This window comes from Syngnathus acus, chromosome 2, assembly GCF_901709675.1.
Source record: "Syngnathus acus chromosome 2, fSynAcu1.2, whole genome shotgun sequence".
In the NCBI taxonomy this organism is placed as follows: Eukaryota; Metazoa; Chordata; class Actinopteri; order Syngnathiformes; family Syngnathidae; genus Syngnathus; species Syngnathus acus.
The window spans coordinates 8,899,093-8,916,021 of NC_051088.1; the positions used below are offsets into that span (position 1 = coordinate 8,899,093).

The 16,929-nt window shown below is 40.3% G+C and overlaps 1 protein-coding gene and 1 non-coding gene across 4 annotated transcripts in view; one reads left to right on the forward strand and one right to left on the reverse strand.

Moving 5' to 3' along the window:
- LOC119119652 (vitamin D3 receptor A) overlaps window positions 1-16,929 on the reverse strand; it is a 64,009-nt gene that overhangs the window by 32,621 nt on the left and 14,459 nt on the right. For all 3 annotated transcript variants that reach the window (XM_037246137.1, XM_037246136.1, XM_037246135.1), the window contains exons 3-4: window positions 1,128-1,275; window positions 68-198 (exon numbers count right to left, since the gene is read on the reverse strand). In XM_037246137.1, the coding sequence (XP_037102032.1) occupies window positions 68-198; window positions 1,128-1,273 (277 nt within the window). In that variant the 5' untranslated portion in view covers window positions 1,274-1,275. The remainder of the gene's footprint in view (window positions 1-67; window positions 199-1,127; window positions 1,276-16,929) is intronic.
- trnae-uuc lies at window positions 2,965-3,036 on the forward strand. The gene has a single exon. It is a non-coding gene; the product is annotated as a tRNA-Glu (tRNA).

The following is a 16,929-nucleotide window of genomic DNA, read 5'->3' on the forward strand; positions in this document are numbered from 1 at the left end:
TTCTTAAAGAAAGAACATGCTCTGTCTGAAAGAATACCATGCCAAGAAATCAGAGAGATGTGCTCACACTCTTTCATCATGCCAATGTCAACACAGCGCTTGAGACGGCAGGCCTGGCAGTGACGTCGGTTGTCTTTGGTGATGGTGCAGCTTCCGCTGAACGGGCAGGTGAAGGCAGCCTTACGCTTCATACTGCGCCTAGCAGATTGATACGTGAGATTGGTTACACTCATGAATAGTCATTTACTACCTGTTGTGGTTGAATGGTCAAGCAGAAATAAACTGGTATGAAATGTAAATGAACCGTATGGAATTAGTGAAACACATTTCATACCCATGACAATAGAAGGAAATAAGACCGCGAAATGAAAAATTGGCTATATCTGAACGAGAAGACAAAAAACTATTGATGAATATTTTTAGCTGAAACTGGCATACATGTTAAATAGAGAAGCAGGAAAAACATCAAGATCTGTTAAAAAAATGGTAAAGAAGAATAAATGAAATCAAGCTTGGTTCATTATTATAGTCCTCTTTTGCAATGAATTCAGATAAGAGTAGCTGAAAGGTACATTATAGTTTTTCCAAGAACCAATTTTAGAGAAGCAATTATGGACAGTGGTAAAGATGCATTGGTTATAAGAGGTTTTCAGAGAGAGCATTAGTTGAAGAGTATCATCTGCAGTAAACAGTCTAATCAGGTTTTGACTTCAATTACTTTTTTTTTTTTTACGGCAACTTTTGGTCCAATGACAAAAATAACTGGAAATGGCAAGCGAATCAAACCAAATGTGCACACTTTGGATCAATTTATACACTCACAAAGGATGGAAAAATATAGATATTTTAGCTGGTATTTTTGCCAGGAATGGCGTTATAGAAAATATCTCTACCTCCTCAATTATGAGGAAAACCACAAGACTTAATTGCTAAACAATTATTCACGTGATAATTTAAAACATTAATTGACAGGATTCAATCATAATTAGGGAGGTTGTTTTCCCCAAGTACTCTATTCCTTCTCATTTGCTTGAAGACAATGATTACACAATCAATAAATACACAATTAGCCCATCCCTTTTTCATATATTCAAAGTGGTCGGTATAACATGGGCATCTTAACTGACCTGAAGAAGCCCTTGCAACCCTCACAGGTCATGGCGTTGAAGTGGAAGCCAGTGGCCTTGTCCCCGCAAACCCCACAGATCCGTGGGGCATTGCGATCAAACTCTTCTGATCCCGCCAGCGACGTGGTAAACGTCATGGGCTCCATCACTGTGAAAAACGAGAACATTTTCAGAGCTGCTTATTGTTCATCCTGCTGACAACTGAGCAGTCAAATACAAGATAAAAGCTTGAATATTCCTGCGAGAGCTATAAATGCCACCAACCTAAGCAAGATTAAAAATCAACTGGTTTCCTACCAGCAGTATGTTCTAGGCAAATTGTAAGGCTGTACCTGGTCAAATGCTCCTATGCTGTCACCTCTTATAAAAACACAGATGTTGGGCGATTAGCATATTTAGCGTCATGCAATGACAGTCTCACAACCTGCTATTGCTTGAATGAGTCAGGACAGACAAGGTGTATAGTAAACAACCAAATGATGCCTTTTGAAAAACTGGAAGCTCAATTTAAATCTAATACTAAGAAATGTACAAAATGTCTGATTGTATGACCTATATGAAATATAAAGACAGAAGGGCTGGGAGATTATGGAAAAAATAAATACGATTCGTTATCTTAAATATCACTCAATGGCAAATTCTTGTTCGCATGCCAATGAGATTTTACATTAACTTTAGCATTAGCACTGGTGATGTTTTTAAAATGAAGCATGTCTTCTATTTTGATATGAAATGTGTGTAATTGTTTTTGTTATGTGTTCAGTTTTGTGGTCAATTCCAGCAAGGGTGTCATTAAACCCTTAAAGCACACTCAGGGACGGCAGAATCGCAGTCACACACTTGCTGAGTAGGTAACATGGTGCATTCAAGGTACTTTCACTGCATCAGGAACATACACACACCACTGATTGGCACATTCTTTTTCTTTGACTGAGTGTTTTTAAGATCCAGAGAAGCCAGCACACAGAGACGAACAACCATTCGCACTCGCACTCACACCTAGGGACAATTTGGAGTGCTCAATCGGCCTACCAAGCATGTTTTTGGGATGTGGGAGGAAACCGGAGACCCCGGAGAAAACCCACGCGGGCCCGGGAAGAACATGCAAACTCCACACAGGGAGGGCCCAAGGTGGAATCGAACCCGCACCCTCCTAACTGTGAGACAGTCGTGCTAACCAGTGCACCAACGAGCCGCCCGAAATCACCGTTATATTTTGATTAATTGCCCGGCCGTAGGATGATTTGGAGGGATCTAAAGAAGAAAATATAAGGCCTGGATATGCATTTGCGGTTGAAATTGGGACGGTAAACCTTATTTGTTGTTCAGCTTACAAGCCAAGGCAAAATACCAAGGAACCAATTTGCCACAATCTTTGTTTTCAGAGTTTGAATGTAGAAATTCAGACTTGAATAGACATAAAAACCAAAAGAAAAGTCAAATGGTAAGATCCATAAAAGAGTTTGGTACATTTGCGGTCGGATAAAGACCATCTTGGCACAAGGTCGACAACATCATAAATAATTTGTGTTTGTGAGAGAGGGAGGAGTCGTGTGGAGAACACGCGCAAATGAGAGAGGAGGGGGATTCACGCTATGGACTTGCGTGCCCAGCAGTCACGTGGCTGTGGGATGCCGCTGACATGCATCAGAACTTCCACTCAGGCATGTCAAACCTAGACAAAGACAAAGGTGGCACTGCTGAGGAGGGGGAAGAAGTGAACTTGTGGATAAACAATCACTGTTCACTACCTGGTACTTCATTGGTTGAAAAAATATATAAAAGGATTTACGATATGATATTATTTCATATATTATTATATAGTCTATCAATAATATCCCTGATGGTCCAGTGGTTAGGATGCGGGGCTTTCACTGCCACGGCCTGGGTTCGATTCCCGGTCAGGGAACCATATGCAGCCACAGGGCACATGTGTAGTGTCTCCCCTGTGCCGGTCCCAAGACCATATAAATGCAGAGGGTTGCGTCAGAAAGGGCATCCGGTGTAAAAATGGAGCCAAACACTTCTCATGCAAATCATCAGGACAAAAAAAACTGGGTGTGTTTCGCTGTGGCAACCCCTTCGGGGAAAAAGCCGAAAGGAGCCAACCAAGTCTATCAATAATATACATGAAAAATATTTTTATGGGCCTGGAAGGCACACTTATGCTTTTCTGTTCCATTGTACTTCCAGTGAACTTTACCCAACAAACTGTTTATCCGTATAGAAAACTGCATATTTCTTGGATTTGTCGCAACTGTTCTTGTCACGTCAATGTCACATGTTCAAACAGTGACTAAACTGTGTTGATTGATCTTCAATGATTCTGAAGGACTGTATTGATTTGGTTCCTGATTGACCACGTCTAGTCTGCGAATGAGGAAAAATGAAGCGCACTTCTTTATTGCAACCAACAAAGACGGTGTAGATTGACTCAACTAGCATGGTCTCGGGAATACCCAAAAAATTCTTTTAAAAAGGAAAATGCAAATCAGATTTCCCTTCCTAAAAAGGTACAGAGGAGATCATGTATTTTAGACCGAATCATTTAATAATCGAGTTTACAACAAGTTTGATTACCTTTGTACACTAGACAAGTGTACAAATAAAACAAATGTGCACGTTTTGTACTTAACTAAGATGCTCCGTCGAGTAGCTGAATAAACCAACCTTCTTAAATCGGGACAGTTGGCTGTAAAGTATCCATCGCGGCATCATTTGACTGTCTCTCTCTAAATCTCAGTCGCTGTAGAAGCACATGACTGCATGGAGCTCAGCATAGGAGGGCAACATTGGAAATGGAATTCGTGGCATATAGGGAGGAATGCTCTATAGGCAGCGCAACGGGGAACATGACCTACTTTTACCACCAGCTGCCTTCAAGAAGGCCTCACTGACAGCCCGCTGCTACACTAATGCTTAAAAACAAAATCTCTGAATCCCACCGCTTACAAACTTATTATTCTTATCAACATATCTGCTGAACTTTGCTTCAAGATGTAAGGACAAAAATAAAAATCCCAAATTCACTCCCCTGTGCTTTTGTCACATCATGCACCACTTTTCCCGCAAATTTGTAGCAAAAACACATGTTTTGGTATTCACATATTTCTTTTGTTTGCATTGGAACCACAAAGAAAAAGGCAAATATGAACATTTACACAGAACTCCAAAAACAGACTGGGCAAATTTATTGACACGTTTAACTTAATATTTGGCAGTACACTGGCTGGAAAAAGCAACTGAAATGAATCGCTTCCTGTAACCTTCAACAAGTTTCTTACACTTCTCTGCTGGTATTTTGGCGCAGTGTTCTTCTGCCAACTGCTTCAGGTCTGTCGGATTTGAAGGCTGCCTCTTGCCAGCTGCTGTTCTGAGAGGTCTCCATCGGTGACCCCCTTTGGGTTTCTGAGCTTGACTCATTGATGGCCACTTCAAAACTCTCCAACGCTTTGTGTTAAGCCATTTCTTAGTGTGCTTTAGGTCATTGTCCTGCACTGAGACCTATGACCACAGATGGAGACAGAGCTTTCTGACGTTGGGCCGTACTTTGCGCCAAATCCTTCCTTTGAAGGCCTTGTTTCATTTTCGATACACGGTGCAGTGATGTGCTTTCATTGGTCTCGTATCCACAGGACATTCTCCCAGAATGGATTTTGGCTCCTCCTGGTAGGTGTTGGCAATCTCCAGCATGGTTTTTGTGTTTTTTGTGGCAACAGTGGGGTCCTCCTGGGTCTTGTATCATAGCCATAGTGAATCTGAATTTGTTTGAGAGTGGATTGGGGTTCTTTACCCAATTTTTTAACAATCCTTTATTGCATCTTTGATCAATCTTTCTTATGAGTCCATGAAGGTTGACAACAGTGCCATTGGTTGTGGACTTGATGAATACACACAGGATCATTCAGATATCTGGACGTTTAGCCATAGATTGGCCATTTTGGGTTTTAAATCGTCCATGAAGGTTAGCTACAATCCCACTGGTTGTGGACTTGAAGAGTAAACACAGGAACATTCAGATGTCTGCAGATAGACCTTTAGCCATAGATTGTCCATTTTGGGTTTCAAATCGTCTGAAAATTCTTTGCTCTTCTTTCTTCCCTTCATGATTGGTATGGTACACAAAGACACAACACAAAGGGTCACATTTCCTCAATTTTAACTGGCTAAAAGCGTTATTACTAAATTGCCAGCACCTATTACTTGCCACAAATGAGCTTAATTACAAATTCAAGTAGCATGGCATGCTTGAAATTACATCTGTCACAATAATTACTATATGGATTTATCGTTCAACAAATACAGTGGACGTTTATTTTTTTGCAAGCTCAATAAATTGACATTTACAGGCATGTTTGTTCACATACACCGTCAGCAGTCAGTCACACTGCTTCGTTACAACTCCTGGGATCACTTTGCTTGCCGTTGGGCGAGTTGGCACCCACACACACACACACACACACATACACTAGCGGTGTAACGGCTTTCGAAAATAGTTTCAGTTTGACTGTTTAAGTTTGGCAATTCGGACGTTGTTTACCAAGTATAGGAGTAAAACAAACAGGCAGACTAAGTGAGTGACTGAGCGGCTTAGTGACTGAGGTTTGTAAAGAATTGTAAGTAAGGAGGAAAAACAGAATGAAAGTTAGGATAGAACAGAAAAAGAAAGATAATTGACTGGGAGTGAAGAGCATGGGAATAAGCAAAATGAGAAAGCAAGAACGCTGCAAAGAAAAAATAAGAATACAGAACATGCCAAGGATTAAACAGCACCCAATCGTACTACATTTTAATCCACATTAGAAACGGGCATACCAATCACTCATTTCACTGACTATTAAAAATTAAATAAACTGAAACAAACTGATATTGATTAATCATCTCACTAAGCAATTTAGGGAAAAAAGAGAGCTCTGTTTGGCTTCAACCAGTAGAGGCAAGGTTGAATCATTCCTAATAGTCCAACATGACGCACATGGAGTCAGCCAAGGGCTACCTTCATCCGTTGGGACCAGCTCTCCATTCTCCTTAATATACTAACACTACCATTGAAAAATCAGTGTGATTGAGTGAAATGAAAACTTTCAGAAATTGATTTCAAAACAATTTCATACAGAAGAAAAATTAACTGATCAGTGAAAGGTTTGACCTTTTGTCAATCACACGTAGTCTAATGCTCATAATTTTAATTATTTACCTCCATTTAGGTCCTATATGATGAAGAAGCGCCGATCAAGATGTGCAACAAATTGCAACTGATAAATGACAACCTTTTTCAAGAGATCGAAATGAGATCGTTAGTTGTCCGCATACAAAATTTGGTTGCATGTATGACATAATGGATGACTCAAACCGAAACTAAACGGGGACGTCGCTTTCACATGTCACCAGGCACCCACATTCACCTCTGACCTTCTAAACTAGGACTGTGTAAGAGCAACCAAGTGATTTCCTTCTTTATGCTCAGATGCACATGATTTTAATTTAAATAGGGGTTATGTGGAGGAAGGAGGGTGGCTCCACTATTAAAAGTATTAAATATTATTGTTTCTGATGTAGTAAATACCTAACATATAACTTTTTCCTACAGAATGTAATGTTAATTCTCTAGAAGAAAATGTAGAAATATGTTTTAGACCAGGGGTGTCAAACTCCTTTCCTCGGGGGCCGAATCCCTACATGTTTTCCAAGTTTCCCTTGTTAAACACACCTGATTCAAATGACCAGTTCGTCCTCACTTTCAGCAGGAGCCTGATTAATTGAATCAGGTGTGTTTAACGAGGGAAACTTGGAAAACATGTAGGGATTCGGCCCCCGAGGAAAGGATCTTGACACCCCTGTTTTAGACAGTCAATGCTATAAAGCCAAGACTCAAATATCACAAGTGCATTTCAAATACATTGGAAACCTGGAATGTTTATGTGTGCACAACGATTGAAAATAATAAATGCACCGTATTTTACAGACTATAAGTCACAGTTTTTCTCATACTTTGGCCAGGGGTGCGACTTATAATCAGGAGCGATTTATATGTTATTTATGTCATAGTTATTTGAATATTATGCATTTTATGGCTGGTGAGACTTTTACTCTGAAGCGACTTATAGTCCGAAAAATACAGTAATCGCATGAAGCATGTGTAATGAATTTATAACTATAGACATAAACGTGAATGTTCTTAACTAAAAAAAAGTACGACAATCAATGATAGCCTTTCCATATAAAGGCAAACCTACTAATCTCACAAATAATGTCCACCTCTTTACAATCTGAAGCTATCAAGATATCCTATCGCAAAAGGAAAACTACTCCGTGGCTACATTTGTGTTGACATGGAATGGGGCCAAAGAGGCAACAAGGTGAAGCATGTGGGTGAATTATTAACGTGATAAACAGAGGTTAGTCGACTCAGAACAAACTACACATCCAACACAAAGCCACAACGTGTGAAAGAGCAGAATGGCAAAAGGGGGGGGTTCACAATTGAATTACAACATAAATTAAAATTGAATTAGAACTCAGACACAGTTTACAGAGCAATTCCACTAAATTGGCACATCAGGATTCAGACGTCCCATACGGCATTTATCCACCCTTGGCTTTTACACAGAACCCAATAAACAAGGCCTATTTCTGCAACACATTCACACAGTGGTATGGCATACGCCGTTCCGATAACTAGAGACATGGTGAAGTCATTTTCTGCTGTGACCTATACAAACGATGCTTACCGTCCCGATATCAAAACATGTCACTTGCACATCGGCACTCAGTCGCTTGCAAGCAAACTCGGTCGACCCGTGTAGAATGTTGAAACCTCAACTTAAGAGGTATTTTTGCTTGTTCTACTGCCACTTCTCCCCTCTGCTCTCTCCTGCTTGGAGAGGGGGCTAAGTTGTTGTAAGCCAAGTGCGGCTGTTGTCTGGATTGTGCATCGAGCAACCTTCACAGGTCCTGAAGTGGACCACTTCCCTGGAGTTTCTCATTAAAAGGACACTTGTGGTTTAAAACTGGCATTGTACAGCATTGCATCATGTTGTGAACTCTGCATCCATTGCAATCTGGTCATTCATGAAGGGGGATCCCTCCTCTGTGATCCCTTCAAAATTTCTTCTCTTTGACTTGACACAAAAATTAACTTTTTTTGAGAGTCTGATAGAGATAAGTAAGGGCAATAATTTAAATGTAAAAATATCGACCCACATTAGATGATCAGGTCTCATGGCGTCAAAGCAGAAGGAACAAGAACAAAAACAAGTTTTTAGTGAATTTTCAGTGAGGGTGTGGGACGAAGCATGGAGCTACACAACACTCGACGAGCGCATAGCCAGAAAAGGATGCAGTGTCAGCTGAACCTGAGGAAATAAAAGTTCCACTCAGTCGAACAAAAAAACAACACTTCCCAGTAGGGCTATAAAAGCTTGAGGAATGATGTGACCATTTATCAAAACACTTGCTCTACAAGCATGTATTCAAATAGTCCATAATATAGCTCAGCTTTGTTTTAGCCCAACCTAAAACTGTAGAAGAAAACAACTTGGATAAAAATTTCAAATAAAAATGTCTTTGTTTCTTGCTGAAGTCTACTTGTCTTCAACAAGTAACAAAATTCTATCTGTCATAGCCGTGTCCAGCCCAGTTTTGTGGGTGCTGAAGCCCCCCTACAGTAAATTCAAGCCTACTTAAAAATTGAGTGTGTGTACATGTGTGCATGCAAGTTTTTCGAACTTTAAAATGTGACACCCAGACAGGACCCCACCCACCGAATGCCGCCCTATTCTCTTATGGCACCAAAACTGACAGCATCATTAAACTTCTAACCCTAAAATGTCCCCTGCTGTATCTGTATAGGCAGAATTTTGCGAATTTCCTCTTCTACATGGTTGTGCAAGGCTGAAATGGGATGTTTTTTTGTTTGTTTTTTTAAATAAATTTCCCATCTAGCCTGTCGCTGGGTTGAAAGTAAAAATATAATCATGTTCCTTTTAAAGTTCTTTTTTTTAATCAATTTGTACTTCCCATCTAGACGATAGCTGGGTTCAAAGTAAAAATAAAATCATGTTCCTTTTTAAGTTCATGAATTCACTGCCTTTGAGAATTTTTAAGCATCCACGAGATGCTGTTCATAGAACAAAACATCACCACTTCACGACTTCACTTGCGAATTCAGTGTTCCCAAAAACACACAAGCAAACGTAATGTACTTTTGTCAACTGGTTGTTGAACAACCTTCTGTCATAACTGAGGTTTGTGGGAGACTCCATCATTGAGCCACAAAGAAGGTCCACAATACATTTTACATGAGGATGTTTTAATCTTGCTTGCCTATTTGGAACTGTTGCACAACCCTGTGTGCTTGTTGAGATACAAGCCATGCTCTCTGTTGACATGTTATTGCAGCAAATTACAACAAAGTAAGATTTCAGTTTTTATTAGAGGATGTTTTTTTGCGTTCAGGAGAAAACCACTGGGTATTCTGGTATCATTTTTTTGAGTGTGATTTAAGTTGATGTGAGTTTCCCACTTAAAAATTACAAAATTGTATGAAACCAAATGTGGGAGTATTTAATAGTTATTGTCAACTTAAAACCTCTCAGTGTGTGATTTATACGCATTAAATCTTTACGTCATTTCACCATAAATATGGCTTCACAAAAGAAAAGCAGTCTCATTAGGATTTCTTACATCAAGTTTAACCACAATTTCTGAATTAGGTTGATAAATTAGACTGAATGTTCAAAACAAACCAAAAAAAAGGAATCATTTTTCCCTACCCACTACCTGGCATCTCTATATAAGAGAGAAAATAACAGGCTTAGTGGAAAACAACAGTGTCTAACAGAAAAAATGACTCATCTTGCTCTATTCCTCCATCATTCACTCTCTCTCGCGCTCACTAGTCGAGTTACCAGATACAGAACATCCTGAACACAAAAACACCCAACGTGACCAACGACATAATGTGCACAAACAAGCTCAGCCTTAGGTTCGGAGAAACTACGCCTCGGCTGACTAAAATATAAAAACAAATTCATTCAACAGTTCATTTACTGTTCATTAAAAAAATAAAAAGATTCATTCATTACTTCTGTTTGCTGAAAATACATGAAACGAAGACCTTTAGAAAAATAAATCATAATTGAAATAATTGGAAGGAAGGGATTTCAATTGGATTATTTCTGAAGAAAATTCAGCCCTCCAACAATTTGCAGTATGTGTGTGTGTGCGTGCGTGCGTACGACCCCCCTGCAGTGATGCCCGCTTACCGCTTGATAATCTCTGCTTTGTGCCACTCCATGCTTCATCCACCAGTTTTCTATGTGTAATTTGTGCTGTCCATTTCAAAATATAATGAACAAAAAAGGACTGTACGTTGAGATATGCAAAACAAATGTAGGGAATGCATTATATAATATGGTAAAACAGATAAAGAAATACTGGTATGTGAACAATATTTTGGGGAAAACTATGAACACAATGTAATCATAACAATACAAATTATTTAATTCTGCTGTCCTACTGACGATATGGCAAAATCAAAAATTGGGAAAATATTAGGGAAACCATAAAGATTTTCGTATTTTGAGTTATTTGTGGCGAGCCGACTAATTTCTGATCTCAAAGGCTTGGTCACCTTCTTAAAACGAATCTATTTTATGTTGTTGTTTGTTTTCCACTCGGATTTGATAATTATATGGTTCAGATGAAGACCAAGAACAAAAAAACAAGAGAACAAAAACATCTAACAAAGAACCACACGACAACCTTCGCAGGCCAAACTTTCACCATTTGAATACAAACACATAATCAAAAGTTACAGGAAACTGTGGTGATAGTATTTGTAAATCTCTGCTGAAGCCATCACATCCACATCTGTTAAACATGAATACTTTTTTTTTTTTTTTTTAAACAAGTGGTTCGGGTCACCACATACGAAAACAGAATTGGTCTCCAAGCGACAGTTTCAACTGTGGGGCCATAAACACATGGAATGAGGGATGGGTCCTGTGAGTTATGTTGGCATCAACTTGAGTTTAAGTTGAAGCTTTGCATCACACGTATGCATTGTAAAAGTGATCAAAGTATTTCTGACTGCGAAGGCACCCCACTAGGTTAGGTAGACAATTTACAGATTGGTCATCCTACAGATTATAATTTGGATTTAGGTCAGAGCTCTGGATGGGACATTTATTTTCTTCAGGTGAAGCAGTTCCTTTTTTGATTTGGCTGCGTGCTTATATGATTGATGTAAATTTGTTCCTTCATTTTTCTTGCCAACATTTAGAAGTTTTGGCCGAAATGTATAGTATTCAGTAGGGCTGTCATTATGGAATAATTTTAAAATTGATCATTCCATTGATTAATTGAATAATCTGATAGAATTTGATTTGCATTAGAGTGTATTAAAAAAAAAATACATTGTTTCGCAGGTTACTGTTTATTCCCCAACAATTTCTGCCTGCATTTTTGGTAATATTTAGTGATGACAAAACAACTGAACAACAGTTAAGCAATATCACATAAGAAACATTGCTGCTCATTGTTTTATAAAGCAAAAGCAGATGTTTGCAAGAGTCTTATTTTGATTAAACACAAAAGCAAAATCAGTCTGCTTGCATGAAGGACTAGAGAATTCAGAGAATTAATAATTTCAAGAGCCTGAAATGAGAAGATTTGGACAATCTTTAGTTAATAATGGCTCTAAACCATTACGCAATGAGTGGATTTCACACACTGTACATTACTGGCAGTGAGATTCCACTCAGTGTAGCGTATGAGCTGTAGACAGTGGGCATTTCAAATTGTGAAAACATTACATACTTGTGCACTTGTATTGCCAAGACTACAAAACATTAATTGTGTGTGCATTGAACAAAACAAGCACATTTAGACAGGCATAAATATCCTTAAGATTTTGGCCATCTGATTATTTCAGGAGTCATAAACATACAAGATGCCTGTGTCAGCCAGCCTAAACGTACGCTTATTAATTCCCACAAAATTACTACAGTCTGGTTTTTTTCTTACATCTTACAATAAATTGTGTTTCAAGAAGAGTGTATTAATTTAATACATCCACTACACATGTTTTCATGGGAGTCTAATTTGAGACTGTTCCCCTAGCAGTTCGGGCCATTCACAAAATATGTATACATGCCCAAAATTCAGAAATACAAACACTTCCAACTACCGCCAAATGGCAGGGAAAGGATTACGTCCCACATGTAACTGAATAGACTTGTTGAGGCCGCTGCTTGTTGCATGTCTTTACTGTCTGTGTAAACTAACAAATCCTCAGAAAATACTCACTGAATACGCAGATACACAAACAGGCCATGTACGCATACATTTATTCAAACATCAGCATGCAGAGTCACACACACATCTACACAGTAAACCCGGCTGTCTCTGTGGCATCGGCGGCAACGTGGTGGTGACAGAACAATGGAATGGTTTACAGAGGATTTCCAGTGGATATAAAAAGTCTGCAAACACGCTGCTCAAATGGAAAGATTTGATGACGTAAAAAAAGTAAGACCAGAATAATTTAACATAAATAAAATAAATTACGGATAAAATACTTTGGATAGAAAAGTAGATAAACATGTTTTGAAAACAGAAAACAATACTTTCAAATGAAATCAAATTTAAACAAATAAAAAAATAAGTTCATCATGATACTAGTGCATAACTACTATTGCATCCCCCTGTATATGAGATTTTATACTGCCTAACCTATACTAACCCTAGCCCTTATTCATTTATTTATAGTCTGTCCTTGCGTCCACTGCCATCCGGGCCATCGGAAAAGAGAGAACGGCCGGGAGAGGCACTTGACTCGGAAAGAGGGCACACCTCACTAAATAAAAAATTTAAAAAATGGTTTGCTTTTAAGTGAGTATAGTCTTAAAATGCAACCTTCGCAAACTTATTTAAACACAAACTTAGTCGTATAAACCTGACCATTAAGGCTGTGAGGAACCGGCTTGAAGCTCGAAAGTGTCACATTTGCACATTCTTCCACATGGACACAGTTGTCAAGTAAGTTGGAGCAACCAAACAGAACTCACCAACAGTAATCTCCGAATGAACAAATACTGAATACGGTGTGACAGCTTGTACAAAAAAGTGCATCCGCATGATGGCAGACGTTTTACACCAATTCTGCATAAAGTCAACTGAGTCAAAGCATCACTCTCATAGATAGAAAGTAAAGCCATGCATGCATCAAAAAACAGACAATTTCCTATAAATTTGACTCTTAATGGCTTAGGACTTATAGTTCATGAAATTGGCAGTTTGACATATTTATGTGAAAAAGGACATTGATTGGTCCCCGTGCATAAAGATACCACACGAGTTGTCAGTGCAGCACACCTCCGCTTTGGCAATTTCAAACAGTTTTCACTGAAAGAAGGATCACTCTTAAAAAAAAAGGAAGTCATGAGAAGTGGAAGAAAGTGAGAAGACAAATCTGAGAATGGAACGAAGTGAGGTTGGCCACCACTTGATGTGTTTAGTTGTGTATTTTGAGACAGTAGTGTACTATTTTGTAAATACACGAGACATACTGTAGAAGGGTGTAAAACAGTGTGTTAAGTGATAAGTGTGAAAGAAAGCAAAGTGCTCGCTCTCACATGTGCGTGCAAACAAAGATGAACTATTGGTGCTATGAAAAAAAACAATCTGAACACACAATAATAACAAAAATGCAAAGGACACTCAACAGACACTCAAAAGCAGTTAATGGTAGAAAAAATACTTTTAATTCGTGAGGAACCGTGTCCTTATCTGGATACATTAACATTAGCCATCTAATTACTTAAATTACATCTGCTGTATGGTATCAGAGGACATATTAGACATGTTATACAATGAAGGACCCTGACATTGCTAGAGGGGTTGGTTAAAAACATTCCAACTGTTAATCATCAGACAATTAATAGACAATCATTGACACATTTGTGCCCGTCAGCGGTATAAAGGCTTTGATGCACCGCCACAGACAATGGCATTTATAAACATCTGCGCGTTTGCTCCACGGCACTTCTTCCAACTCAGTGTCAGTGTAGATTCATAGCCTTTTGGCTCAAATGATCTTGAAAGCAACTTGAATTCTTGAACAAGAAGCAATTTGGACAAGCGGCAAATCCTCACCAACAAAAAAAAGACATTAGGAGCTTCTAAATGATGTAAAACTGCTGTGTCAGTAATTATGTTTTTTATCCCACTTGAAATTATACTGGGTGCATAATTTCATGACAGGGAGCCAGGTGCTGCATGAAGACTGCCGGAAAACTAGCGTAAGAGGAAAAAATATCCATTTGACTGGTCCATCCAGTCCGCTAAACAGAAGCATCTTGAAGGAAAACACAAAAATGCACCTTATACCAAAAATTTAAATCATAAAAGCATTTTCATGCAAAGACATACTTCCAAGGACCAACACAAAAACAAGTGTTTAAAATTGTCACTCACCATTACTACACTTCACCGACCAGTGGCCAACAAGAATGATAAAACTTACAACACAATGCAGTGTGATGATGTTATTCTCTAATGCCTAAAGTTGTCATTAGCACATAATTATCTGCATGTCAATGGACATATTAATTTGCCAATGAAGCCTCGCTGTGCGGCTGCCCTTTGATATTAATATATTGAAAGTATCAGCGACAAGGGCCGAGTCAAGTCGTTAGCATTGAGCTAACTTTGGACTTGTCTGGTAGCATCACATTACATCATCTGGAGCACCCACAAAAGCAGCGTGTTGTCAAACAGATTGCAATTATCTACCATGTATTTGTGCTCATTTTCAACCTTTATTGGCAGCAATCTAGATTGAGTCAAATAGTTTCAGTTTCACTTCCAGCTAAATTTGGGCTCGTCTGCAATAACGCTGTGTCATCAGAGCCACCAGTGGATTTCTTTATTTTTTTTTATTTTTTATAAATCTCCATAACATCACATGTTCTGGTCATAACAAGGTCGCATTCAGAGATTTACGGAATAAATCACAGACGATCCGGAACACTTGGCAACATCAAAGACATGGTTCTAAAACAACGGTGGAATGGAGTGGTTTTAAAAGCTGAAGATAAACTGTGCCCAAAACTGCATTGCCCAACCTTTATAAAATGTCATCAGAAGGTAGCGTCATCGTCATCATCATCGGTTTAAAGTCCGCTTTCCAGGCGCCGCTGGGTTGGACTGGGTTCTCGATATGGCTTTCTTCCACCGGGAACGGTCCATGGCCATCTCGTGGTTGATGCCGAGTGCCTTCATGTCGGCTGCCACGGTCGTCTGCCAGGTCTTTTTAGGTCGGCTACTGGGTCTTGTTCCCTCTACGTTATACGACATAACTTTCTTCACCCAGTCGTTCTCGTCCTTCCTCACTACATGTCCGTACCATCGCAGTCTGCCTCTCCTCACCACATTCACCATGGCCTCCACTCCCATCTTCTTTCTCAGCTCTGCACTGGTCTTTTCCTCCCTCATTGACACACCACACATCCATCTGATCATCCTCATTTCTGCTCTGTTTAGTTTGTCTTCGTGTTCTGTTTTCAGGGCCCATGCCTCACTTCCGTACGTCATACTACTTCTGACGCAGGCTGAGTACACTTGGCCTCTCATCTTCAGGGATGGGGCCTTAGATGTTAAGAAGGGCATGAGTTCCCTGAATTTCTTCCACCCGCTTCTCACCCTTGTGGTCACTGCTAGGTCCACCCCCCCATCAGCGTTAAGCATGTCTCCAAGGTAGCAGAAGCTGTCCACCACCTCGTACATCTCCCCATCTACCACGAGCCCCTCTTGCTCAGCTGGGTCTGCTTGGGCGACTTCTCCCCTGCACCGCTTGCATTGGAAGGTCTCACTTGCAGCTAGTAGGCGGCCTTTTACTCCGCTGCATCTTCGGTATATCCATCTCTGACAACCCTTGCACCGGATAGAGTTAGCTTGCACTCCCTTCCCGCAAACTCCACATGGCCATGCTCCTGACTGCGATATCACTCCCAGGCCAGCACCACCGACCATGACCTTTGATTTTGCCGCATTCACCTTCATTCCTTTCACTTCCAGGCATGTCTTCCAGGCCGCTAGCTTCCTAGCTAGGTCTTCTCGACTGTGAGCCATCAATACCAGGTCATCCGCGTAGAGCAGCTCCCATGGTAGTCCACCCCTCACTTCCCTCGATACCACATCCATCACGATAGCAAACAGTAATGGGCTGAGCACTGATCCCTGGTGCACCCCTAACCTTACTTCAAACCCATTACTGTCACCAACTCCTGTTCTAACAGCTGTGCCAGCTCTGCAGTAGAGAGCCATCACAGCCTTAACCAGTCCCTCTTCCACGCCCGACTTCCTTAGGGCCCACCTCACCACCTCCCTTGGCACCCTGTCGAACGCTTTTTCCAGGTCAACAAAAGGGAAGTACAACCTCTTCCTCTTCTCCTGGTGTTTCTCTTGCATCTGTCGGATGACAAAAATTGCATCTGTTGTACCTTTACCAGGCATGAAGCCATACTGCATCTCGTCCACCTCTACCCGTGACCTCACCCTCCTTTCCAACACCCTCTCTAATAGCTTCATTCCATGCTCCAGCAGCTTTATGGCCCTGTATGACCCGCATGCGAGTGGGTCCCCCTTCCCTTTGAATAGAGGCACCAGGACGCTTCTTGTCCAGTCCTCCGGAATGTGCCCCTCAGCAATGACACTGTTACACAGGTCGGTCATCCACTGCACACCGATGTCTCCCGCTGCCTTTAGCATCTCTGCCACCACTCCAGATGGTCCAGCT